Source organism: Bos mutus, chromosome 10 (genome assembly GCF_027580195.1).
Source record: "Bos mutus isolate GX-2022 chromosome 10, NWIPB_WYAK_1.1, whole genome shotgun sequence".
In the NCBI taxonomy this organism is placed as follows: Eukaryota; Metazoa; Chordata; class Mammalia; order Artiodactyla; family Bovidae; genus Bos; species Bos mutus.
Window position 1 is genome coordinate 40,911,987 of NC_091626.1, and position 26,537 is coordinate 40,938,523.

Here is a 26,537-nt window from a genome sequence, read left to right on the forward strand (position 1 = left end):
TCACATTGCAGGGATTCCCCACTGCTCTGCGACTTCCAAACCAGTTTGAGTCATACAAATAAATGTTTTCTAAACTTTTGTTGTATTATTGCAATAAATCTTTTAACAGTACTTTGCAAATATGTATGTCTTCTTCAAGCTCTGATTACTCATTTCTACTGATAATAAATTGAGGGTAGCAAAAATGAGATCTAACTCTGGAGTATTTTATACAAACTAGGATTTTTTTTTTTTTTTAAGAATTTTTTGCCATGTGATGAAAAATGCCTGTTAATACTTTTTGAAAAAGTATTATTGGTATTACAGTAATGGCCCATCTTGAAAATTGGTTGCATACTTGCTCTGAAGATGCATTTTTGTTTGGGTCAGTTCAGTTCAGTCGCTCAGTCGTGTCCAAGTCTTTGCGACCCCATGAATCGCAGCACGCCAGGCCTCCCTGTCCATCACCAACTCCCGGAGTTCACTCAGACTCACATTCATTGAGTCAGTGATTTGTTTGGGTAGCTATCATTTGATGCGGATCACCAACAGTGACTTTTGGTGTCTTGCAACAGCCCTTTAAGGAGGGAGGGAGGGAGGGAAGGATGGGGCCTCTGGGTTGCCCATATGGAATCTGCCAAAGATTTCTTCAGAACAACAGAAAGGTGATGTTAGAGGCAATCTGTCAAGCAGTGAGAACAGAAGACTCCTTCCCCTCTGTGTTTTCTTCTGCTTTAGAAACTATGTAGTCTCTCCCAGGTGGGTAATCTGTGCCTTTCGGGTTAGATTACTGTGGAGAGGGGCCATGTGCAAGGTGGATGGGGATACCGAGAGTGATGATGGAAACAGCAAGAGCAGCTCAGACAAATGCTGAGGCATGTTGCCGTGGGCATCCTACTTTTTTTTACCTGCAGGAAGAGGCCAGCCAGCAGCAGCAGAACAGGCAGGGAAATGGAAGGAGTCCTGAATAGGGCATGTGCTTCCATGTCAGTCCTTCCACCTCCCCGGATAACAGTTAAAAACATGCTCCCATCTAATGGGTACACACAGATTCCCAGTCCTCAGATCATGAATGATGCAGGAATTGGGTAGAAGCAGATAGAAAGAACTAAGGATAAATTTGTCCTTAGTGGTTGGGAGGTCATTTGAAAATTGCTTCAACAGCATGCACTAGGAAATTTGAAACCAACTTTTGGGCAAGTTATCTGAACCCCAGCTATGAAATACTCAAGAGAAGGCCACCAGTAGCACCCCGTTCCAAGGATCTGGTGAGAAAGTACCCCAGAAAAAGGGTTCACCATCTGCTTAGTTCCAAAGATGAAGTTTTTTTTTTTTAACCAAAAAGGACCAGTGGGACCATCTTTTCTAGAAGAAAAGGGATGGTAAAACAGCAAAAGCTGCGTCAGTGACTTTTTTATTGTGTTTTTACAGGAAGGAATGAGGTAATAGTCTTGTGGGGAGAAAACCTGATGGAGAATTCAAGTGGTCCCTTTAAAAAGTGAGAAATAGGCAGGAGGTATCTGACAGCACCGCTGCTGCTGCTAAGTCACTTCAGTCGTGTCCGACTCTGTGCGACCCCATAGACGGCAGCCCACCAGGCTCCCCCGCCCCTGGGGTTCTCCAGGCAAGAGCACTGGAGTGGGGTGCCATCGCCTTCTCCGATCTCACAGCACTAGGTAAGCTGAAAAGTGGGTGGGAGTCAGTAGAGTGGAAGCCGCTCAGTTGTGAGGGCACATTAATACCTCCAGGTCCATATCAGCTTGTTCACCATCTGCCCCCTGGGGCATGGCTTTTTAGCATTTACTTTATGACTTCAGGAGACACCTAGATTTTGAGGAAGGGGCTCTCCTGCCCTACCCAGCAACTTATTTCCCTAAATTTAAAACATTATCAGGAAGACATGTAGAGCATAGTAGATGGCTCTTGATTTTAATAACAGAGGGGCAAGTGGTTTGGAAGGTAGTAGATGGGAGAGAAACATCTCCCAACCAAAGGATGATTAATAATGATAGAAACGGCGTATCTTCTGCATCGGTAATGTATTCAATAATAGTTGCCGTCAGAGTAGGAAGGACCATGCCTAGCACCCTGGACTCGCACCCTAATGGTGCACCTATTTTCTGGCTTAGGGATACCGGTACTGGCTTACGTTGGAAGTTCTGCTGCATTGATGGCCTTGGAGAAAAAGTCTGCTGAGGCCTGGAAAGCTCTTGACCAAGACCTTTAATGCCCAAAACATATGTGCATTAATCTTTTAGAAGCACTCACCTATAGCAGTGCTGTCCAGTGTAATATTTATTGTAGCCCACATATGTGATTCTAAATTTTCTGGTAGTCTCATTAAAAAGGTAAGAAGACATAGGTAAAATGTATAATACAGCTTAATTCAGGATACCCCCAAATACTATTTCATCTAATTAGCATGAAAAATATTAAACAGCGGTGGGTGGGAGGCTGTAGGAGGGTTCATTTATATTCTCACCCTGGGCCACAAAAACTGGGGAGGGCTTACCCCTTTATTTACACTTAAACCCTCCTTGAATTCACTCTTTTCTGGGGTGTGTCCACAGTCCTGTTGAGAAGGTATGCAATAAAGAGCCTCAGCAGAGCACACATTGGAAGCCTGAAGAGCGACTACTGACCTGGGAAAAGATGGTGTGAGAGGTCCCAGCTTAGATGCCAGGGCAGCCAGAGCACTGTCTCTGCTTAGAAGAATCAGTTCAGGCTGGGGTGGAAGAATTGTTCGTGGCAGGCCCCACACCCTGCAGCAGAACCGTGCCTGGCTACTCATACAGGAGGCTTGGTGAGGAAGAGCAGAGGTCATCAGTGGCTCTGTCCCAGAAGGGTCCTGTCCATCCCTGCCTTCCCATTGGGCTGCAAGTATGCAGTTACAGATGGGCCGTTTCCCCTCCTAATGGATAGGGCACTAAGAGATACAGCTTTGCTCTGCATTTTACTGATTGGCAAATAATCAATTTTGAAGCTGGTTTTGAATCTTCTATCAACCTCTTCATGCTACTTAACAGACATCTAAAAATACCAGTTAGTAAAGCAGTTTTATTCTCTGATGGGGGTGGTAGGGAAGGTGGATGTAAAGGAGGGAAATAATTAAAATAGCACAAGTGATTCTGCCCAAGTTAATTAGGGGACGTGATCTGCTCATCACTCAGCAAGCACAAGCCCTCTTAGAGGACTTGCACGTTTCCCACCACTGTGCCTGGTACGTATCCTCCTCTACTGGTGGGAGATGGACGTGCAGGACTTCATTTCAGCTGTATGCCATTTTCTCCGTAAATGCTGACTTCTGAACCTAATCCCTGCTGGGTTTTGTCATTCCAAAAAGAAAAGCAAAACATTTAAGTAGAGGTTTCTAATTTTAAACTTTTATAGCTTCCAAAGAATCTTAATCCAAAAAGAATTTGAGACAACGGGTCCCAAAACTAGTTTGTTCTGAGGTCTGTTCTCTACTAAGTGAAGAGATGAGGGGCCTTTGAGAGGGTAAGGTTTCACTTTGCACCTCAGTCAGAGGAGCGCCATGTCTCAACCAGGGTGGTTGCAGCAGAGAAGATGGCATCTCTCTGCTCCCACTCCCTTCCCAACTGCCAATTTTAGTGGCTCTGCTCCTTTAAAATTATGTATGTATGTGTCAGTCACTCAGTCGTGTGCGACTTTTTGTGACCCCAGGGACTACAGCCTGCCGGGCTTTTCTGACCATGGAATTCTCCAGGCAAGACTGGAGTGGGTTGCCATTCCTTTCTCCAGGGGATCTTCTCACCCCAGGGATCAAACCCAGGTCTCCTACATTGCAGGCAGATTCTTTACCATCTGAGATACTGAATAATACCAGGTCAAGCAAACCACCTAGAATAGGTGTTACTGCCTAACTGGGTTTTGCTTAAACCAGTTAGAGGTATATACACCGGAAGTCCCCCAAGGGTTCATAACCACAGTGATGTTTGCTCTTCCCATGAGGTTACGCAGACACCAACTATGGCCACACACTTTGGTGCATGTCATAGAAGGGACTGCACGTTTCCCGTGAAGGTCCTTTTGCCAGTCACGGAGATTGCAGCACTAGCTTGTCTGAACCCAGAGCAACACCTGGGATAGAAACTATCAGATTCCCTGAGTGCCAGTTGCTGTACATGGCAGAGAATGCCTTTATGTAAACACAACATGGTACCTGACAGTAAGGGCTCAGTAACACCAGCTCTGGCTACTGGTGCAGTCTATGGTACAGCAGGATTTTGGCACAGACAGGCTTCAGTCATTTTGAGGTAGGCTGTGGGAGGTAGGAGAGGAAGAATAGCCAGTCTGCTGAGTAAAGAAGGAATAGAGACTATTAAAGCAGTAGGAAAAAAGAAAAATGCCCAGGAAGACCCACATAATAAAAAAATTGAGGCCAGTTCATAAAGGTTAGCAGGGAGGCCCTGACAAGTCCGAGTTAGAAGGGTGGTTGGAGAGAGTCCAGGAAGGGGAACTCCGAGATCAAGCTTAACTCTCAACTCACAGCCTTCTGCAGTCGGGAAGCCCAAAGGAACTTGCTGCCAGGGAAAACATGACAAAGCCCAGATCATGCCAAACACAGCTGACAGTCACCCAGCAAGACTGCAAGGGCTGCTACAGAAGTGACCCTCACCAAGAAAGTCCCCTGGGACCAGCTGTGGCCAAAGGAAAAGGTCCTCCCAGGTCCCTTCATCCCTCTTGATGTTTCTCATACTAGGAGTTACAGTAGAGCACAGTCAGAGCTGGCCAGCACCCCTTACATCAACATGATGACTAAAGAGGTATAAACATTTTTATGACATTTGTGTGTACTGGGTGTGAGGCCTTGAGGGAGGGCACGGCCAACCTGCCCTCCACGAGCCCCGAGTGGAGTTGCAGAGCAAGGTCCAGACACAGAAGAGGCAGTAGAGAGGTACTACCAGGCGAACCAGCTGGGCAGGACAGGGTGGGGCTGCCAAAGAGATGCCCCCTGGTGCTGCACAGAGTTGTCAGTGCTAGGGCAGGGGACGTGCTCAGCTGTGAATGAGCCTTCTACGTGGCCATATTAATGCCAGAGTCACCTTGACAAGGCCTGAAAAAAATGTTTAACCTTGGCCATCTTGCCCTTTGCTTTCTGGATTTTCTCTCAAATGGTGAAGTGATGGGTGGGAGAGAGCTGCTAGGCCAAGTATTTCAGGCCCTCCCTCTGAGCAAAAGCTGAAGGGGTAAGTTTTCTTCATTTGGGTCCCCACGGGAGCGCAGTTGGGGTGAGCCTAGGGTCCTCATGCCCACATTATTTCCTTTCTTATGAGTCTAAGATTCTACAGTCAGGCAGGGAGCACTGCAGTGCTGGAGAAGTGAGAAGTGAACCGGTTTCCCCAGCTTGGCACTAGGGGGCTCTGAAGCACAGCATCTCTCCTAAGGGGAAAAGCTACACTTGTCCAGAAGCGAAGACCAGGGAGGAGGCGCCCTCTGACGCCACCTGCCAAAGTTCTCTTATCATTCACATAGACAACCCTGGGAACTGGGTCTTGCATCGGGTTCAAAAAGGGTCATCAATGATTTCTGAGGACCTGAAGAATTGCATGCCAAGATGGGGTTGGGCCTTCTTCTGCTGCTCTTTGTCACTCCAGGCCCTCACACTCACAGCTTTGTATCCCACATGAAAACGAGATCCAGGATGACTGACCTGGGAGAAGCACCCTGGGCACATGCAGAACCAGCGCCAGTAACAGTGAAAGCTGACACACACTAAGCCCTTTCCGCACACCAAACTGTATGAAGTCCTGCGAGAGCACATCTGCTTTACTCCTGAATCAGGAGTAAAACAAACCTATCACATCGGGATGGTACACTGAGATGGCCGCTTCAGAGCACACCACAGGGAGGACAAGTACTGGAACTTCAGCCCTGGGGGTGGAAAGCACTCGCCCTTACGTCGGCCCGGGTGTCACAGGAAGGACACCACCACCCTGAGGGGGAAGTCCGCCTCCACGGCCTCGTCGGTCCTGTCACAGAAGGGCTCCAGCCGAGCGTGTCGGAGGTATCACAACATGCCTGCTTGCTCAGGGTCCAGAGACTTCCTAGTTTTAGTTTCCCCTTTTCAGGGAGGTGCAGCTACTGCCCAAGGGTAAGGGCAGAAAGCCGCTCTGTGGCCACACCACCTCCACCACAGGTGAACCTGGCTTCCTCGACTCCAGCCTTGCCCCCCTCTGCTTGGCAGTCCTGGCCAAAGCTTTACTCCACCTTCACATCCTTCTCCTGTGGGACCAGCGCAGTCTTCATTCATCACTGCCATCAGCCCTGCCCCCGGAACGCTCACCAGTGCTTCCTGACAGCCAGGAGCTGATGCAGCTGCAAGGCTTTGTTGGTGACTACTCAATTCAAGCCAACCTAGCTTGCGGGTCCTCCACAGAAGCTTTCTGGGGCCAGATACTTTCCAGCCCCACCAAGCATTACATGAACACAGGTCTGAATATATCCTCACTGACTTCTAAACAATTAACTCACCATGCATAGATAAGAATGCCTCATCCAATAGGAAATAGACAGTCCTGGGCAGACGAATGCAAAGAAGTGTTAAAGGTTTGTAAAAATGTCAGCCCATACTGTTAAGTGAAGGCCTCTTTCCAGTGGTAGAAGAGAATTCTCTCTCCCCCTCCCAACAACTGTTTAAAAAAAAGTCTCGGGACTGAGTTTACAATATCTCTAATATTACCTCAAAAAAGAAAACAAATCTGCAAAACTCAGGTTCCACTTAAGATGCATGTTTTTATTGAAGTTAAAAAAAATTTGTAACCAGACAGAAAGAGAATAGACAAAAATGTTATAATCTGACTATATAATATTCTCTCATTCTTGGTGAATCACTAAAATATAACAAAAGATTGTTCTCTATGCTAATTTTTAAGGTTGTCCAGTTAAACCATTATTTGGTATCCTTTCAACAGGTTAACCTCTTAACTATTTAGAGTTTCTTCTCAGAAACATTCATATATTATACAGAAAACATTCATAGTTTATTTGGGAAACATTCATATTTTATACAGGATGTACAAATTTGAGATGAGACCCCCCCCAGCCCAAAAAAAAAAAAAAACCAACCCACACGATTGTAGCTGCAACACTATCCTAGCTGCATTGTGGTGATTATGTTCAGTCTGCATCCACTATTTACAACTGGATTTTAATGTTGTTATTTACAGAGGGGCCAAAAGCACTCATCTAAAGTAAAGGCGCTCGGGTTTAATGTGCACTTTCATAGCCCTAGGAAAACACAACCGTTATATACACTGTAAACGCCACAGGGCATGAAATCCACCTCCAATCACAACATCAACCTCACAGATCAAGCATACAAGGTCTAAGTAAGGTGCCTGACTTCTCCTTTGTAAGCATACTTTTCATCCAAGAGTACTGCTATTCTTTTCATAGGACACTATTCACTTATTTCAAATACGGGGCCAGTGCTCCAAACATTCTCGGAACCCCTTTTTGGGGACTGCCTGCATAGTCTGTGATGAACTCTGCTGAACATTCTTTTGATGGTGGCAAGTCTTCGTCCTCAAGGATTTGATTTGGGAAAACAGGCATAGTTATTCACAGCCAGGTGAATCAAACCGTGGGATACAACCCTGAATCAAACGTGAGGCACCACTATAAAATGATGAGACCAGTTTTCTTACATGGATCATAAATTCAGAGATTTAAGATGCCTGAGCAATGGCGGTCCTGACAGAGTAGCAGAGATTCTCCTGGAGTGATGACTCTGAGAGGCAACACTCACTGAAACGGTGTATCTAGGTGGTGGTTTGCAGTTTTTGAAATCGGTCTGCTGCCTCGCACATACATTTTAATACTCCTCTTCAGTTTCAGTCCCTTTTGCTTTCTTATGGATTGCCCGATTAAAGCTATGGCAAGCAGGGACCCAGTGATTGTCATGGAGCCCCAGCTTACAGCCAGGGAAGCCCTTCTGGGACCGGTGGCAGCACATCCAGTACCCCGGCCCGTAGGGCAGCGCCTGGCAGTAGGGCTTGGGGTGCCACCGGCACAGGGACACATCCCCTTTCACATATTTTTTCTTGCACTGCTTGCACGGATCCTCTCTGTAGCGTGGATCCCGAACCCAGCGAGAATCTGCTGGCCTGATATTGTAATATTCAATGATAAACTTGAAATAGCAGCAGGTACATTTAAGAGCCACTAAACTCTTAGTAGGAAGTAACCTGAAGATTTTCACCATGATGTGGTGGGGCAGAAAAGCCATATACTGCTGAGGCTCTAAAAGCTGTTGGATTTTAAACCTGGTCTCCAGAAAGTCATGTGACACCTGCTTCTTCCAGCTGGATGCCTCAAGCATTGGTAATGTACTTTCCACAGGAGAGGCCAGTGGGACAAACGAATCAACCGAGACGCTTTTTTCCTCAGGTGCACTGTCACCTTCAGCAGCCTCTTCAAGCTGACTGGCCTCGGAAGACTCTTCTGTTGTGCTTTCATCTGACTGGGAGTGGCCTGACGAGTGCTGACCAGATGGTAAAAAAAACAACATCCCTGGAAGTGGGTCTTCACAGGACTCCGAACTGGAAGACTGGTCTCTCTCTACCTTGGACACAGTGATACTAATGCACAGAGATTCTCTTTTGCGCTGATCGGGATTTCGGTTAGCAAGCGGCACAAGCTCTTCACTAATGCCATCAACAGCATCTGTGGGCAGTTCAATGGCTTGGGCACAGGTGAGAGGAGGAAGAGGTGGCCCAACAAGTTCCTCTGTCATTTCCACATCGTGCCTGTTGCTGCTTTTCATGGCAGTCTGCTGATCTGGCTCGAACTCTGCACTGTCTGTGTGCAAACTCATGCCTGCTGGCACCGAGGGGCAGCCTCGAGGCGCGCCGTCCCAGGCCTGGTCTCCCTGAGGAGAACAACGGTCAGCTCTTAAGGGGCTGCAGCCCACAGATACAGACCCCACAGTTTTCACCTGAGTGTCAGGAACCTCCAAGGCGCCTTTGTCTGCTTTGCTTTCCTCAGCCTGGGTGCCATTCACAAGCAGCACGCGGCCCACATTGCGGCGAAAGCTGTTATTCCTCGAGAGGCTCCCGGGCTCCCGCTGGCTCTGCCGCTTCAGGCACTCGGACTCCAGCCTGGCTACCATGTCGAGGACACGGACAGGCTCGCTCTGTGTTTCACCAACCTCAGGATTTCTCCTTTCTGCAGGTTCTTCACATGCTCCTGGGGCGGACAAAGGCTCGGGGTTTGGGGGTGCACCTCTGGATTGCCCGGAAAACCGCACCACAGCAGGTGAGTTAGTGCAGGTTTTTGCACAACTGGCTAGCAGAGCGCTGGCTCTTTGCTCAAGGAAGGCCACCATCTGTATGACCGATAGAGGCCTCCCGGCATACACGCCGTCCCCGCCGTCACTCACGTAATGCACAGAACAGTGCTCGATGCCACATGCAAAAGGCTCAGGCTGGTAGCATCTGCTGTTGACCTCCTTCATCCTTTCTAACTGTATCTTGGCTTTTTTAAGATCCCCTGATTTTTTCCTTCTTTTAGTAGCTCTCCCATCAATATCCCAGGAGCTTTTTATTTTCATAGATCCTATTCTGTTACTGCACTGGTGGGCTGCAAAGAATGCTATCTTTTCCTTGGTATTTCCCGGTTTCACAACAGCCCAGATATCGAGCGGCCCTTCCCCTTCTTCACCCTGGTGGATTGTTGCAGATGGGGCATTCTTCTTGGTTTTAACATTCAAGCTGCTCTCTTCAGGACTCTTCCCACTCATACTGCACAGAACATTTGGAGAAAGGATTCCAAAAGGCTTTCGAGATGATGCTTTACCAAGAGAGGCTGAAGGAAAGACACTTGATTTCATACACCTAGCTTTGCATTCTTCATCACTGATAGCCTGTTGGTGGCTCATAGGAGTTCTCAGAGTTCCCGTGCCGATTTCCAGAGGTTGCCCTTTCTTCTGGAGTTTCCAGTATGGCTTAAGGTGCATAACAGAGGTTCTACAAGAAGGAAATACACATTTGATTAACAGTCTGATTTTATTTTTAGAAAAGCTTTTTTTAAAAAAACTTATACTCACATGGTTCTAGCAAGTAAAAGAAACATTATCTTTCAGTTCACTAAATCTCTACCAATTCTCATTTCCACTAGTTTTTCATATACAAATCAAGAATAACAAAAGCAAAAACAACTACTTTCCATGGTTTACATGCTGGAAAATAAATTTCAGACTGAGTGACTAAAGGAATTTCAGACCGGCATTATTTAATTCTATACATAAAATTAGTACTTTAAATGTAAAGAAATTTGAACTTACTAAAGACACTTAAGTATAAGACACAGTATAGAAGAAACAATAGGATAAAAGAAGCCCATCCACAATCCCTGGTATATTAATGCTTTTCTAAGTCACCATAACTAGCATTTTATTGATTGCAAAACAGTCTATTAGAATTGTTATATTGCTTTCTAAGCTATTCTTACTGTTGAATATTTTAGACATCTATAACTAACAATCTATCTGTATAACCTCTTAACTGTCAGATTTTCTGCAGATAAAATACAAAGTCCACAATCTTCATTAATTCACTGATTCAGGAAAAAAGTTCCTGTTTCGTTCCCTGAGCAGGGGTGGAGATGGGAACCATTTTATAAATTACAAAGATAATTACATTCAGAGGTACATGTTCTAGTCCTTGTCATATCACTAATTAGCTAGACAGGGTGATTTTACCTTGGGTTAAGTCACTTCCTTTCCAGGTCTGAGTTGAAATGTTAACTGAGGGATTGGGATACTAGTCAAGTCAAAGCTATGATTTCTCCAGTAGTCACGTATGGATGTGAGAATTGGACTCTAAAGAAAGCTGAGTGCTGAAGAATTGATGCTTTTGAACTGTGGTGTTGGAGAAGACTCTTGAGAGTCCCTTCAACTGCAAGGAGATCCAACCACTCCATCCTAAAGGAAATCAGTCCTGAATATTCATTGGAAGGACTGATGGTGAAGCTGAAACTCCAATACTTTGGCCACCTGATGCAAAGAACTGACTCATTTGAAAAGACCCTGATGCTGGGAAAGGTTGAAGGTGGGAGGACAAAGGGACTACAGAGGATGAGATGGTTGGATGGCATCACCAACTCAATGGACATGCGTTTGAGTAAGCTCCAGGAGTTGGTGATGGACAGGAAAGCCTGGTGTGCTGCAGTCCATGGGGTCGCAAAGAGTTGGACATGACTGAGCTGAACTGGGATACTAGATTATTTAATGATTTTTGTTAGTTTGTATGTCAAGATATCCCACTGCTACACAGAACACCTTGGATTGAGAAAAACAAGTCTTGTTGGGATGCCTGGTCTCCCACAAAATAGACCTATAGCCCAAAATGAACACCCACAGTCACAGATTGGTGGGAGTGAGGCAAGGGCTTTCACGGGTCTAAGCATGCAGGCTCTCAACCCACTCTTGTTCCTCAGGATACAGTCTAAGACACACACATGGGGCAGTCGGGCACATCCCTTTCTCATTCACTCCGTAACAGTTACCCAGGCCTGCACTGTGGCAGCCTTCAAAGTGATTGCTTTCAGATAGCAGTTTTATCCATCAAGAATCAAAGTGATTATCCAGAACAGATTTACCTTTCATTTCAAATTTAATTCCTAGAGTCCAGTCTCAGCTAAAAGAAGAAATATGGATATGAATATCTTCCAGCTAAGTAAAGAGAAACCTTACGTTTAAGGCACACAAAGTAAAGATACCCCTGAAACAGAGCACGGCCGAGAGAAGCTGCCCCACGTCCGAGGTCAGGGGTAGCGGCCGAGAGTGCCAGGCTGCGACGGCGCAGGAATGGCCGAGAGGCGCTACCCAAGTCCGAGGTCAGGGGCGGCGGCCGGGAGGAGCTACCCCGTGTCCGAGGTCAGGGGCAGCGGCCAAGAGGAGCTACCCAAGTCCAAGGTCAGGGGCGGCAGCCAGGAGGAGCTACCCAAAACCCGAGGCCAGGGGCGGCGGCTGGGAGGAGCAACCCCACGCCAGAGACCAGGGGCAGCTGCGGGAGGACCAACCCCACATCCAAGGAGCCGTGGCTGCGCGGGCGCAGGAGGGCCTAGAGGAGCTATCCCACATTGAAGGTCAGGAAGGACGGTGGTGAGGAGATACCCCTCGTCCAAGGTAAGGAGCAACGGCTGCGCTTTGCTGAAACAGCTGTGAAGAGATACCCCACGCCCAAGGTAAGAGAAACCCAAGTAAGATGGTAGGTGTTGCAAGAGGGCATCAGAGGGCAAACACAATGAAACCATACTCACAGAAAACTGGTCAATCTAATCACACTAGGACCACAGCCTTGTCTAACTCAATGAAACTAAGCCATGCCTGTGGGGCCACCCAAGACGGGTGGGTCATGGTGGAGAGGTCTTACAGAATGTGGTCCACTGGAGAAGGGAATGGCAAACCACTTCAGTATTCTTGCCTTGAGAACCCCATGAACAGTATGAAAAGGCAAAATGATAGGATACTGAAAGAGAAACTCCCCAGGTCAGTAGGTGCCCAATATGCTACTGCAGATCAGTGGAGAAATAACTCCAGAAAGAATGAAGGGATGGAGCCAAAGCAAAAACAATATCCAACTGTGGATGTGACTGGTGATAGAAGCAAGGTCCAATGCTGTAAAGAGCAATATTGCATAGGAACCTGGAATGTCAGGTCCATGAATCAAGGCAAATTGGAAGTGGTCAAACAGGAGATGGCAAGAGTGAATGTCGACATTCTAGGAATCAGCAAACTGAAATGGACTGGAATGGGTGAATTTAACTCAGATGACCATTATATCTACTACTGCGGGCAGGAATCCCTCAGAAGAAATGGAGTAGCCATCATGGTCAACAAAAGAGTCCAAAATGCAGTACTTGGATGCAATCTCAAAAACGACAGAATGATCTTTGTTCATTTCCAAGGCAAACCATTCAATATCACAGTAATCCAAGTCTATGCCTCAACCAGTAACGCTGAAGAAACTGAAGGTGAACGGTTCTATGAAGACCTACAAGACCTTTTAGAACTAACACCCAAAAAAGAGTCCTTTTCATTATAGGGAACTGGAATGCAAAAGTAGGAAGTCAAGAAACACCTGGAGTAACAGGCAAATTTGGCCTTGGAATACAGAATGAAGCAGGGCAAAGACTAATAGAGTCTTGCCAAGAAAATGCACTGGTCATAGCAAACACCCTCTTCCAACAACACAAGAGAAGACTCTATACATGGACATCATCAGATGGTCAACACCAAAATCAGACTGATTATATTCTTTACAGCCAAAGATGGAGAAGCTCTATACAGTCAACAAAAACAAGACCAGGAGTTGATTGTGGCTCAGATCATGAACTCCTTATTGCCAAATTCAGACTTAAATTGAAGAAAGTAGGGAAAACCACTAGACCATTCAGGTATGACCTAAATCAAATACCTTATGATTATACAGTGGAAGTGAGAAATAGATTTAAGGGCCTAGATCTGATAGATAGAGTGCCTGATGAACTATGGAATGAGGTTCGTGACATTGTACAGGACACAGGGATCAAGACCATCCCCACGGAAAAGAAATGCAAAAAAGCAAAATGGCTGTCTGGGGAGGCCTTACAAGAGAAAAGGAAAGATATACGCATCTGAATGCAGAGTTCCAAAGAACAGCAAGAAGAGATAAGAAAGCCTTCCTCAGCGATCAATGCAAAGAAATAGAGGAAAACAACAGAATGGGAAACACTAAAGATCTCTTCAAGAAAATTCGAGATACCAAGGGAACATCTCATGCAAAGATGGGCTCGATAAAGGACAGAAATGGTATGGACCTAACAGAAGCAGAAGATGTTAAGAAGAGGTGGCAAGAATACACACAAGAACTGTACAAAAAAGATCTTCACGACCCAGATAATCACGATGGTGTGATCACTGAACTTCCTGATGTTCAAGCTGGTTTTAGAAAAGGCAGAGGAACCAGAGATCAAATTGCCAACATCCGCTGGATCATGGAAAAAGCAAGAGAGTTCCAGAAAAACATCTATTTCTGCTTTATTGACTATGCCAAAGCCTTTGAGTGTGAGGATCACAATAAACTGGAAAATTCTGAAAGAGATGGGAATACCAGACCACCTGACCTGCCTCTTGAGAAATCTGTTTGCAGGTCAGGAAGCAAAAGTTAGAACTGGACATAGAACAACAGACTGGTTCCAAATAGGAAAAGGAGTACGTCAAGGCTGTATATTGTCACCCTGTTTATTTAACTTCTATGCAGAGTACATCATGAGAAACGCTGGACTGGAAGAAACACAAGCTGGAATCAAGATTGCCGGGAGAAATATCAATAACCTCAGATATGCAGATGACACCACCCTTATGGCAGAAAGTGAAGAGGAACTCAAAAGCCTCTTGATGAACGTGAAAGTGGAGAGTGAAAAAGTTGCCTTAAAGCTCAACATTCAGAAAACGAAGATCATGGCATCTGGTCCCATCACTTCATGGGAAACAGATGGGGAAACAGTGGAAACAGTGTCAGACTTTATTTTTTTGGGCTCCAAAATCACTGCAGATGGTGACTGCAGCCATGAAATTAAAAGACGCTTACTCCTTGGAAGGAAAGTTATGACCAACCTAGACAGCATATTCAAAAGCAGAGACATTACTTTGCCAACAAAGGTCCATCTAGTCAAGGCTATGGTTTTTCCTGTGGTCATGTATGGATGTGAGAGTTGGACTGTGAAGAAGGCTGAGCGCCGAAGAACTGATGCCTTTGAACTGTGGTGTTGGAGAAGACTCTTGAGAGTCCCTTGGGCTGCAAGGAGATCCAACCAGTCCATTCTGAAGGAGATCAGCCCTGGGATTTCTTTGGAAGGAATGATGCTAAAGCTGAAACTCCAGTACTTTGGCCACCTCACGCGAAGAGTTGACTCATTGGAAAAGACTCTGATGCTGGGAGGGATTGGGGGCAGGAGGAGAAGGGGATGACAGAGGATGAGATGGCTGGATGGCATCACTGACTCGATGGACGTGAGTCTGAGTGAACTCCAGGAGTTGGTGATGGACAGGGAGGCCTGGCGTGCTGCAATTCATGGGGTCGCAAAGAGTCGGACAGGACTGAGCGACTGAACTGAACTGAAACAGATCAGACTTATTTGTTTCTGATCTTTGGCAATTACAGCCTACATCTGTTGAGATCCCCTCCTTGTGTGCACTGAAGCGTTTTAACAGCTGTATATTTTATAGAATACAGAATCATTATATTCTATAAGTCAGTTTTACAAGGAGTTACCCAGTATTCCTCAAGAAGAAGATATATATATTAGTAAAATAAATGAATGTAAGAGGCCTCTCTCATATTCCTAGTGCCCTCTGTGTCAACAATTTTCTGGTTTTTCATCTCTCTTCAATACCTTCCATGTAAAATGTAAGAAATTGAGGTGTTGAAAAATCCAATTAGTTCGCACATAATGATCTTATTACAGAATGCCTGTGAATAAATTTAAACTTCCGCAATGTGTGTGCCGTTCTGCACTGCACGCTGTGTTCTCTTCGCCTTCCTCCCCCACACAGTATTTTAGGTGCTATTATTGATAGACAGCGACATTTGGAAGAAACTAATGTGATTATAGAAGGCTTTTGTTTGTGTACACTAACCTGCAAAGTCAGCTCAACTAACACATTACTAATAGACAAGGTTTTAGTAGGATTAAAGTAGATGATCCCACCGAACAGGAGTGACGAAAGGTCCAACAGTGAAGGAAAAAAGCCAGTAAGGTCATTTGATGCAACCAGGGTGACTGCTGGAGAGTAAATGGTGATTCTGTGGGACCGCAAAGGAAGCAGAACCTTTAGGCACAGGCTGAAGTCCTCCACTGGTTGAAGGATGGCTGAGGTATTAACCGCTTGCCCTTCCTTTGCTGGGCCTGAAGGCCCTGAGACAGTAAAATGCTGGCAAGACTCAGAGAAACTTGCAAAAATTGAGAGGTTGGGTTGAAATCAGTTTTGAAGCATGAGGATGATAAGGGCATCTACTGCAAAAATCCGTAAAATAAAAATTTTACATCTCTGAGAGATTACATCAGACAGCCGCACTTTGCCCACCCCCACCCCGTCTCAGGCTCTTAAATACAGACAGGCGCTGCAGAAAGCTCCAGTCAGATCTCCATGGTTGCCAATCCCTTCACACAACTGTATTTTAAAAGTTCACCACAATAAACTCCTGATTCCTTGCAATTAAGTAAAATGTGGGTTGTAGCACCTACCCACACAGGAGTGTTAGATGCTCAGAAATGTCCTTGAAAAAAATTAAGATCTCTGTGCCTGTTGAATCAGAATTTCTGGGACTGGGCCAAGAATCTGTTTTTAACCTTAGATTTAATTTGAAAGAGAATTTAAAGGTCAGTCATGTGTTAGATCTAAGAGTGTCAGTGGGGTTCTGGTTTGGGCTGGGGGCGCTAGGCTACTGACAGGCGTGAGGTGGAACTGCCCAACACCATTCAGTCTATACTGAAGCATCTACTCTTCAGGACAGACCCATCTTCTTACTTTTTATTCTCTTTAAAACACACACACACAAGTCAATAGCCATTTTATTGCCAAATTTCTGTCTAACTCCAACTCCTCAGTTTCTTGGCACTGCTCTTCCAGCTCCCTGCTTTTCTTCTCCAGTCTTTAAACACTGATGTATTCCTCAGAGTTCTTTCCCTAGATCATTATTACTCTTAAGCTATATATTTAAGTGACCTCACAGTTTTAATGACCACAGGCTCATCACGCTCCAGTGGTATGCTCTCCCAAGCTTCATATGCTGTGACATGCCTAACAGACATACTCACCTGGATGTCAAAAAGAATCTCAAAAATCAAATGACTACCTAATGACAGCACCAAGTACCTAGTCAACCACACCAGAAAAGTTGAAATCACTTTGATTCCTCCTCCCATCCAATCACCAAGTCACTAAAAACGGCTTCCTCTTCTTGTTCGTCCCTTACACAACTGCCTAGTTTTAGCTGCCATATTTTCTCTCTACAAAGCCTAACCCCTTGCATCAATGAGAGGCAAGGTCATGGAGCCCACTCCTGCCTTGCCCTTTCATAATTCAAACTTTGGAAGCTTGTTCACAGACCATTAACACAGGACCAGGTAGATTAAAGCCAAAATTATCACCTAAGATACAAATTTTAAGTTAGGCAGAGCCATAAAACTAAGGAAACAGCTTCAAACTTTTTTCATACTAACTGCCACCCATTTCTTTCTATCCATTTATCATCAAAAATTTACTAATAAACACTCTGGGCTGGACTTTAGTGGTGCAATTATGAGTAAGACACAGTTACTGCCCTTGGTTGGTTTAGTCACTAAGTCATGTCCAGCTCTTGCAACCCCATGGACTGGGGCCTGCCAGGCTCCTCTGCCCATGGGATTCTCCAGGCAAGAATACTGGAGTGGGTTGCCATTTCCTTCTCCAGGGGATCTTCCTAACCCAGGGAGCGAACCCGGGTTTAAGGAGACAGTAAAATCAAATAGGCAATTACAATATACAGTGTGATATGTGTTAAAAGGGACAGTACAGGTGCTGTGAGAGTCCATGAGGGAAGAAGGTGGAGGGAGAGGACAGAGAAGGAAGGAGTGTGTGAAAGGAGGAGAGGGACCACCAGCACCAAGTTTAGTCTCAAGGGCACAGAAAACGGGCCAGAAAAGCCATGAAGGAAGATAAAAGTCCTAGGAGTTCAAAAGTTAGATGATGCTTTTTGGGAAACTGAGGCAGGTAAGAAATAATCAGCATCCCAGCTAAGAGACAGAAGTAAATGGATTAGAAACAAAAAACAGGCACGATTTTATGTAGCGACTGATTATAAATGGAGGTTGAGGGAGGGAGTCAAGGATGGCTCCTCATGGCTACAGCAACCTGATAAAGAGTGGCACCTTTTAGTGAGACGGCAACAACAGCAGGTGAGCTGTTAGTATGGAGCAGGGGAAAAGGTAAGTTCAGTTTTAAGAAATGCCGCATCCAAGTCTGGCCAGGACAAAGAGGAAAGGAACAAGACAGTTGCAATAGAAATTCAACGAGGATAAAGTTTTCTGGACAGAGATTATGATGTCTTTTTCCAGAATTTTCACGAGTATATACTGCATATCTTACTATTATAATCAGAAAAGATGCACATAAAAGTAAAGAGCAATCACACACTTTACCCAAGGCCATATAAAGAATTTTTTCCAGGGGACTTCCCTGGCTGTCCAATGGCTAGGACTCTGTGTTTTCACTTCTGGGGTCTGGGGTTCAATCCATGGTCAGGGAACTAAGATCCAACAAGCCACGCTGTGCAGCAGAAAAAAAAAAAAAATGAGTCCAGTTAGTGATGGAGATCCCCAGGTGCTCTGCTGTGAGGAACTGCAGCAGATGAACAGAAGAGAGTCAGAAATTCATGGAGTGAATGGCAGGTGAAAGTGAATGTTTGCAACTCTCTCATGAAGTCTGGCTATAAATGATCTTTGTACACAACTGTTACCTTAAGTCCTTTCCAGGAATAAAGTGAGATATAACAATGAATCAATTAAAACTTGAACAACTTTCCTCCTCCAGTAAAGGCCAAAATCTTTCTTTCAAGTAATTCCAGTATTCTTTATCAATTCAATTTCTGATTTCAGCTCAAAAAAGCTGGAAAAAACTCTAACCCAAACATACTGTACAATCTGAAAATGAAGCCATGGAAGAGAATTTAACTTTGCTTGGAGGGGGGCGGGGGGAGGAATGCCTAGACAAATGTTAGAGTCTAAAGAATCACACTAACTTGTCTACAGAGAAACGAACTTGATCACTGAGGAAATCAAATGGCAATACTGGAGTAGAGTGAGGAAAAGAACGAGATTTCTCTTAGTGCTAAGAGGCTTAGTGCTAAAAGGAAGCCTGACATCAAAGGCCTGTTTTCTAACTTTGGCCTTGCCTACCTAATCTGGTTGGAAGATAAGGTGTTTCCTGTTTCTTTCTACTTTATTAAAGTTTCAGGAATGCTAATTCCAAAGAGGAGTCATTTATCAGTATAATAGGAGCTACTCTTTATTTACAAAAGACTAGAGAAATAAAAAAGTATGTTTTCCTTTAGAGGATGAAAAAAAGTAGACAGTAAATAAATCACTGTTCTTTAAAAATGTAAATGCTTCCAGAGAACATCTTATTATGATGGCCTTCTTCACTGAACCATTACAGAAAGGAACAGCTGCTTCAGCAAAGTACTAAAATGGCTTTTGAAGCCCACAGGTAGATAGTAGTAGAATTAAGATCAGAATTAGATAAGTCTCTTGGATCTATATATTTTTTTGCTACAAAAATTAAAAATTAAAATCCTAGGTTCAATTATGACACAAAATTAAATAATCTGACAGCATCTATTCAAAAAGCTTCTATCTTTCAAATTGGGATCAGTTTTTCTTAAGTGCCACATAAAACTTCTACTCAGAACTGTGATGATTTAAGCAGATGTGTGATAAGAAGCCACACTAACCTACAAGTATGAAGAACTGCTTCTATGGCTATTAAAGCAGAAAAAAATGCCAAGATCAGGAGGGTGTGAATACAGGCAGAGACATAAAAAGACTCCCACTAACCTCTAAGCATTGACTGAATGCATTCAACTCTCAGTGTATTTTAACAACAAAACAGAACAAACTCTAACACAGAAAAGACCATATTTCTCAAACTGAGCTCCAAAATATTTGGGACTGGCTTTTTTTCAGGAGGGTGTTCACTCCTTTTTTTTAAAAGTAATACTGTCTAGAGTCATTTCATGGGAACTTTGAACTTCTCTTGGAAGGACTGGATGGTTACTAGTGTATAATTTAATGGAAAAATCTTTTACTGTCTTTTAATATTATACTTATTTTTCCTAATTCCAATATTTCTTACAGAAAACAAAGGAAGACTTCTATTTTTTTACATAGAAAATTGTTACTTCTTTGAATGTGCTAGTGCTTTTTTAAAACTTTGAAATCAATCATTCTTCCATACATATTTTATGTGAATTTATATTTTTAAGGCAATAGCAATTTTTTACATCATTTGCATATGCAGTATATTCAAAGAAATAATCAGAACTTTAACATGTGTCCTATTTTGATTAAAATGTAACTTGGACATAAGGATGTCATCTTCTTTAGGGAATACATGTTAGAGAGTCTAAGGCCAGTCATGAACACAGTTTAAAAACCCATTAGTTGCCAAATAACATTTCATAGGAAAATAAATCAGAACAGCAACTAATTCTCAAGTGTAAATGCAGCACCCACACTGTGCCTGTCTGCCAGTGTACTCATACCACTCCATCCTGAGCCTCAATCTTGAGCCAAGCAACCTAACAGCCCACTGGGCACAAGTTGGCCCGATAACACTGTTATAAACAACTAAATTTTATTTTTAATTTTATTAAAGTACAGCTGATCTACAATGTTGCTTTAGTTCTACTGTACAGCAAAGTATACCAGTTAGACATATACATGTATCTACTCTTTTTTAGGTTCTTTTTCCATATTGGTCATTACAGAGTATTAAGAAGAGGTTCCTGTGTTATATAGTAGGTCCTTATTAAATATCTATTTCTATATACTAAACCACTAAATTTAAAAATGGTTTATCCCTCAGGAAGGAGGGAAAAGGTAAAAATTCAGGATAACAAATACTAAAGCATCAAGCAAAATAGTTTGCTTCCATTATCGATGAAGACAAATGTAAGATTCTTGTCAGCAATCCTGGGTGGAGGTGAAAGCAGGGAGGGGATGACTTGACCTCCAGTGTTTATCAAAGAAAGCCGCCTAAATCTCAGTCCTGCCCAGCTGTTTAGTAATTCTTCTACCACATCCCTGTATACTTTGTTGAATCAAGACTGCAGTAGCAGTCTTCACTGGGTGGTCAAGGTTTAAGAATTACCACGTGTAAAGAAATGAAGTTTATGATCAATAGAAAACAGAGAAAGTTGCTTTGTGGCTGTTATTGGAGCTTATCACAGCCGGTTTAAATACTGAAGTGAAAAATGAGTATTTTTCCAATGGGAAATGTGAGAAATCTACACTACAGAAAGACAATAGTTAGGCACTGAGGAGACCAAATTGTTATGTTACGACAAAAATCACATACTGGGTTTTATGTAGTTGTGCTTTTGAACTGTGGTGTTGGAGAAGACTCTTGAGAGTCCCTTGGACTGCAAGGAGATCCAACCAATCCACTGTGAAGGAGATCAGCCCTGGGATTTCTTTAAAAGGAATGATGCTAAAGCTGAAACTCCAGTACTCTGGCCACCTCATGCGAAGAGTTGACTCATTGGAAAAGACTCTGATGCTGGGAGGGATTGGGGGCAGAAGGAGAAGGGGACGACAGAGGATGAGATGGCTGGATGGCATCACTGACTCGATGGACATGGGTCTCAGTGAACTCCGGGAGTTGGTGATGGACAGGGAGGCCTGGTGTGCTGCGATTCATGGGGTCACAAAGAGTCGGACACAACTGAGTGACTGATCTGATCTGATAACACATCTCATATAAAACTTTTCTTTGAGTACACAAAGTAATCATGTTTACATTTAGCTACCTTCCAAAGGCCTGGAAGTAGCTAATGATCAACCAAACAGTATCAGAGTAACTTTTAATCCTACTAGCCAACACTAAAGGTGGGCAGAGGGGAGAAGAGAAAAAAATATATTATTACAGAAAATCTAAACTAAGAAACTCCAGTACTCTTGCCTGGAAAATCCTATGGATGGAGGAGCCTGGTAGGCTGCAGTCCATGGGGTCGCGAAGAGTCGGACACAACTGAGTGACTTCACTTTCACTTTTCACTTTCATGCATTGGAGAAGGCAATGGCAACCCACTCCAGTGCTCTTGCCTGGAAAATCCCATGGGCAGAGGAGCCTGGTAGGCTGCAGTCCATGGGGTCTCGAAGAGTCAGACACAACTGAGCAACTTCCCTTTCACTTTTCACTTTCATGCACTGGAGAAGGAAATGGCAACCCACTCCAGTGTTCTTGCCTGGAGAATCCCAGGGACGGGGAGCCTGGTGGGCTGTCGCCTATGGGGTCGCACAGAGTCGGACACGACTGAAGCGACCTAGCAGCAGCAGCAGCAGCAGCAGCAGCGATAGGCAGAAATCACTAGCAGATCTTGTTTAGTGAAAGAAGCTCCATTATTTTCTAAATACCAAAGGCAGCCAGCAAAAATAACATTGTGCTGTGAAATTTTTAAACCTGGCTACTCTCTATGCAAAAGTACTTTCTTTGACCTTCCTCAAAAAGCAGCTTTGGACCTGTTCACACAACTGGGCAAAGGACGAGTTTATATAGAATTCGACCTAGGGAACTCTGTGGATATAATTTCACTAAGATGTAAGCCCCCAAGGACAGGGACCCTTGTCTACCTGGTATACCACTACTGCCCTAGAATTTTACTGAAAAAACGTTCGTTGGATTTGAATGATGTGTTCTACATTATACAGCCTGAATCTGGAAACCAGAGAGAGGATCAACATCCGTCCCTACTGCACAAGCACCGCAACTGGCTGGCCATAGCCTGCTGGATTCAACACGGCACTAGCGGCAAGAAGAATGTGTGGCAAGTGTCTCAGAAAACAAAACTGCTATTTGTTAAAACGATTTATTATACTATTATTTTCTAAAGCATTACCTAAAAATTAAGTTACTAAAGATCCATCTGGAATACTATTGAAAAAATCAGGTTTTTTTCCCCACTGCAGATATATATGAAGAATAAATTCAATTACACTTATCAGCTATGATTAGAAAGGGAATTCAAATTCAGCTCACCTGAGGAGCACTGAGCCTGACAAGATGTGAAGAGAGTAAAGAAGATAGTAAGAATGTATTAGTTCTCTAATGTATTAGTTATCTGGTCACTTTTAGACTCACTGAATAAAGTCTCTCCTATTAACCCCACCACAGATACTGTCATTAACTTCTCTGTGAGCTGCTCCGACCACTAGGCCTGAGATTGATCTATCACTCTCCAGTTCACCAGTTTCAGCTTCTTGCTTTAAATGAAATACCAAAGACATGATGGGGTTTTTCTAAACAAATTAATTCTTTCCATAAACAAACAAAAATACTCATATAATACATATTAACAGGAATATCTGGAAGGTCATCAAAGATATCAAGTGGGCACCACAACCCAGTGAATAATACTCAAATGTAAAAATGCAGGTTAAGAAATAGGACTTACTGTAAACTACAAAACTCAACAATATCAGATCACCTTCCAAGCCTCCCTTCTACAAGTTTACAAAAAAAAAAAAAAAGCACAATTTTGAAACTAAGGTCTTCAGTAAGTAATCCCACAGTTAACTACACTAAGCAGACACAGTTTTGACCCAGAAATGATTTTTAATCAATCATATTTTTTTGCCCAGAAATGACTTTTTGAATTAATTGTATAAGTTCATTAAAAGAAATGACTTATATAAGCAAATAAGACTTTAAAACAGCAATTAATAATATACAAGTAGGCAAGTACACACTAATTACAAGGCATATTTATCCCTAATAATTATTTCTTGCTAGGAAATAACCACCAGTAAGCAATCTAAGACAATTTCATAAGCTGATGAACTAGGTGGGTCTGAAGTCATCCTGAAGTAATCAGCTACCCTACACAGCATATAGAACATCTCAACAGCAAATCATGTACTATATTTAATCACTACTACAAAGTCAGAGAAAGAGAATATTAATTCAAAATAAAATATTTAATTCATTAAATGCATTAAGTAAAATTTTATTTCCTGACAGGTTTTGATTCAAAATAAACAGAAGGAATGATAGATATCACCATTTTCCAAATTTTACTGAATTAATGGATCTAGGCAATGATTATCAGTAGCTGCTAACATCACGAAACTGAAACACAACCAGACATTACATACTCCTGATGGGGGGAAAAAAGACACTTAAAAAAATTCAGTTCTATTCTTTAGCACTAGTCTCAGAGGAAATACAGGAGACAGAAAAAGTTAATATATATGTGTGCATGTATGTATGTGATTTTAAGTCCTCATCCCTTAGATATACATCCTAAAAACTTTTAAGCTTAAATGATACGTTTTCAAAACAACATGGGAGAAGGAATTCCCTGGTGGTCTGGTGGTTAAGACTTTGACTTCCAATGCAGGGGGTACGGAGCCAAAAAAAATAACACAAACACAGAAGCAATATTATAACAAATTCAATAAAGACTTTTAAAATGGTCCACATAAAAAAAAAAAGGTGGAGAAGTGGTTCAGAGTACAGATCAAGCAAGATTGGCAATTAGATGACAAATTATTGAAATTATTGCTATTGAGCAATAGCAAAGTGGGGTTTATCATTCTATTATTTCTGTATTTGTTCAGTTCAGTCACTCAGTCATATCTGACTCTTTGCAACCCCGTGGACTGCAGTACGCCAGGCTTCCCTGTCCATCACTAACTCCCGGAGCTTACTCAAACTCATGTCCGTTGAGTCGGTGATGCCATCCAACCATCTCTGTATTTGTTACCTAACTAAATATTCTCAGAATTACTGGTTTTTAAAAGGAGAAATAAATAAATGGAAGCATCTGAAAACGATAGATGGATGAGTCCAGAAATGTCCATTATGCACACACAGTTGAACTGCATACCCTCTGATTTAGAGGGAGAAAACTGGAATTCACAGGTTCCCTGGTTAGGGAGCTCTGCAGGGATTATTGTTAAATCCGTCCCAGATAAGCCCCAGGCTGTTTGATGCAGTACTCCTTCCTGGTTCAGACCCAGGGCACCAACCAACAGAAGTTCTTCACGCCCTTTACTGAAAACTGAACAGGAAATAAACCAGAAGGCACAAAAAAGATAAGAAAAGAGAGACGAACACACAGGCAGTCAAAAAAGAACTGAAAGACAACAGTGGTCAAGACCAAGCAATTCATTTCTCAAACGAATATGACTTCCAGGCCCTCATTCTGTAACCTAAATGTGCAGCTTAATGCCTGAATCTGCCTCGCAAAAAATGCTCTTAACTTTCACAACTTCAAAGAAAAACATAAACATTTAAATAAATACATGTGAAATTTTGCTATTTAAAGATATCTTATTGCAAATTCTCTTCTAACAACAGTCACCCCCCACATTCACTCATGGGGAAGGGGAAATTATATTATTAATATTAAAATATTAATATTATTAATAATGTAACCATTGATATTTACTGAATACTTAAGCTGTAAACTATGGAGTTTGATTTTGTATGTATATGTATTAATTTCATCTTCAGGACAATTGTATGAGATACATAAAATTACTATTATTATTTATTATTCCCATTTCACAAATGTGGAAGCTAACCGTGTGGAAGCTGACCAACTAAGTATAACAAATACTAAATGCTAGGTCATTTCTTTGGGGGGGGCGCTTTGCCACGTGGCACGTGAGGATCTTAGTTCTCTGACCAGGGATCAAACCTGTGCCCTCTGCAGTGGAAACACAAAGCCCTAACCTCTGGGCTACCAGGGAATTCCTGCTGGGTCATTTTTAAAATGTGCTTCATAATATTTTATATGAGGCCATGTATGTGTATATACACATATATTTATATAACAATTAGTAAAACAATCAAATGATTTCTCTACAAGTCACTAAATGGTCTGTACAGAGGTTCCTAATTACAAGTACAGTATATTTACAACTGTCACAGACAACAGTCACTTTAAGTTCATTTTAATAGAAATGTTTCTCTTGCCCAGGAAATAATCAAAGACCCAAAGATAACTGAACACACAGATCCAAGCTGAACAAAAAGCCAAAGAAAAAGCTACATACCATCAACTCCTTAAGAGTATATCCCTGTCTGAAATTTTATAAATCCCTCATTGGGTCAAGTACAGATCACTTTACACAAAGGAATTCCAAGAAAAATGCCAGAATTATTCTACAGTAGTATCCTCGTCTCCCACATCTTCATCAATCCGGACTCCAAATACAGGGGGAAATAATGTTAAGGAACTCCTTTGAAAGAAAACACCTGCCCTTAGGGGTTGTACCAGATCATTAATGGATCCATCTAACTTGCTAGGTGGGACACCCAGTTTGACAAGGCAACCTCCCCACTCAGGGGACTATTTCATAATCTCAGAAATAAGCCCCAAATTCCACCTTACCTCCCACAAGAAAAGTTGTGCCACATGATCTCCTTTTTCTCTACAAAGCCTCAACATCTTCTCAGTCATCTAAGGTTGAAAACTCAGCACACTGATTCTCAAATTTCTTGGAACCTGGATCCTTTTCAGAATCTGAGAAAAGGTCTGAGTTCTCTGCCCCAGAAAAGTGCCAGAATATCCACAAAAACAATTTTGGACAGAATTTTGGGGAAATCTCAGGGCTTATGATTAAATAGCTGCTGCTTTGGTTCCTCCTCCTCCTTTGCCTTCACCTTCACAGTAGCCATCTGACCTTTCTTCCCCACTTTATCACTCTTTAACCATAGGAACTACTGAAACGGAACTGGGTCCCTCCCTGCCTAGGTCTCATCCTCAGCGACAGCCCTACCCATC

General features: G+C 43.1%; 1 protein-coding gene across 5 annotated transcripts in view; it reads right to left on the reverse strand.

The window, feature by feature from the left end:
- Positions 1–7,665: 7,665 nt before the first annotated feature.
- FBXO34 (F-box protein 34) overlaps positions 7,666–26,537 on the reverse strand; it is an 81,257-nt gene continuing 62,385 nt past the window's right edge. For all 5 annotated transcript variants that reach the window (XM_070377790.1, XM_070377791.1, XM_070377792.1 and 2 more), the window contains one exon: positions 7,666–9,968. In XM_070377790.1, the coding sequence (XP_070233891.1) occupies positions 7,817–9,968 (2,152 nt within the window). In that variant the 3' untranslated portion in view covers positions 7,666–7,816. The remainder of the gene's footprint in view (positions 9,969–26,537) is intronic.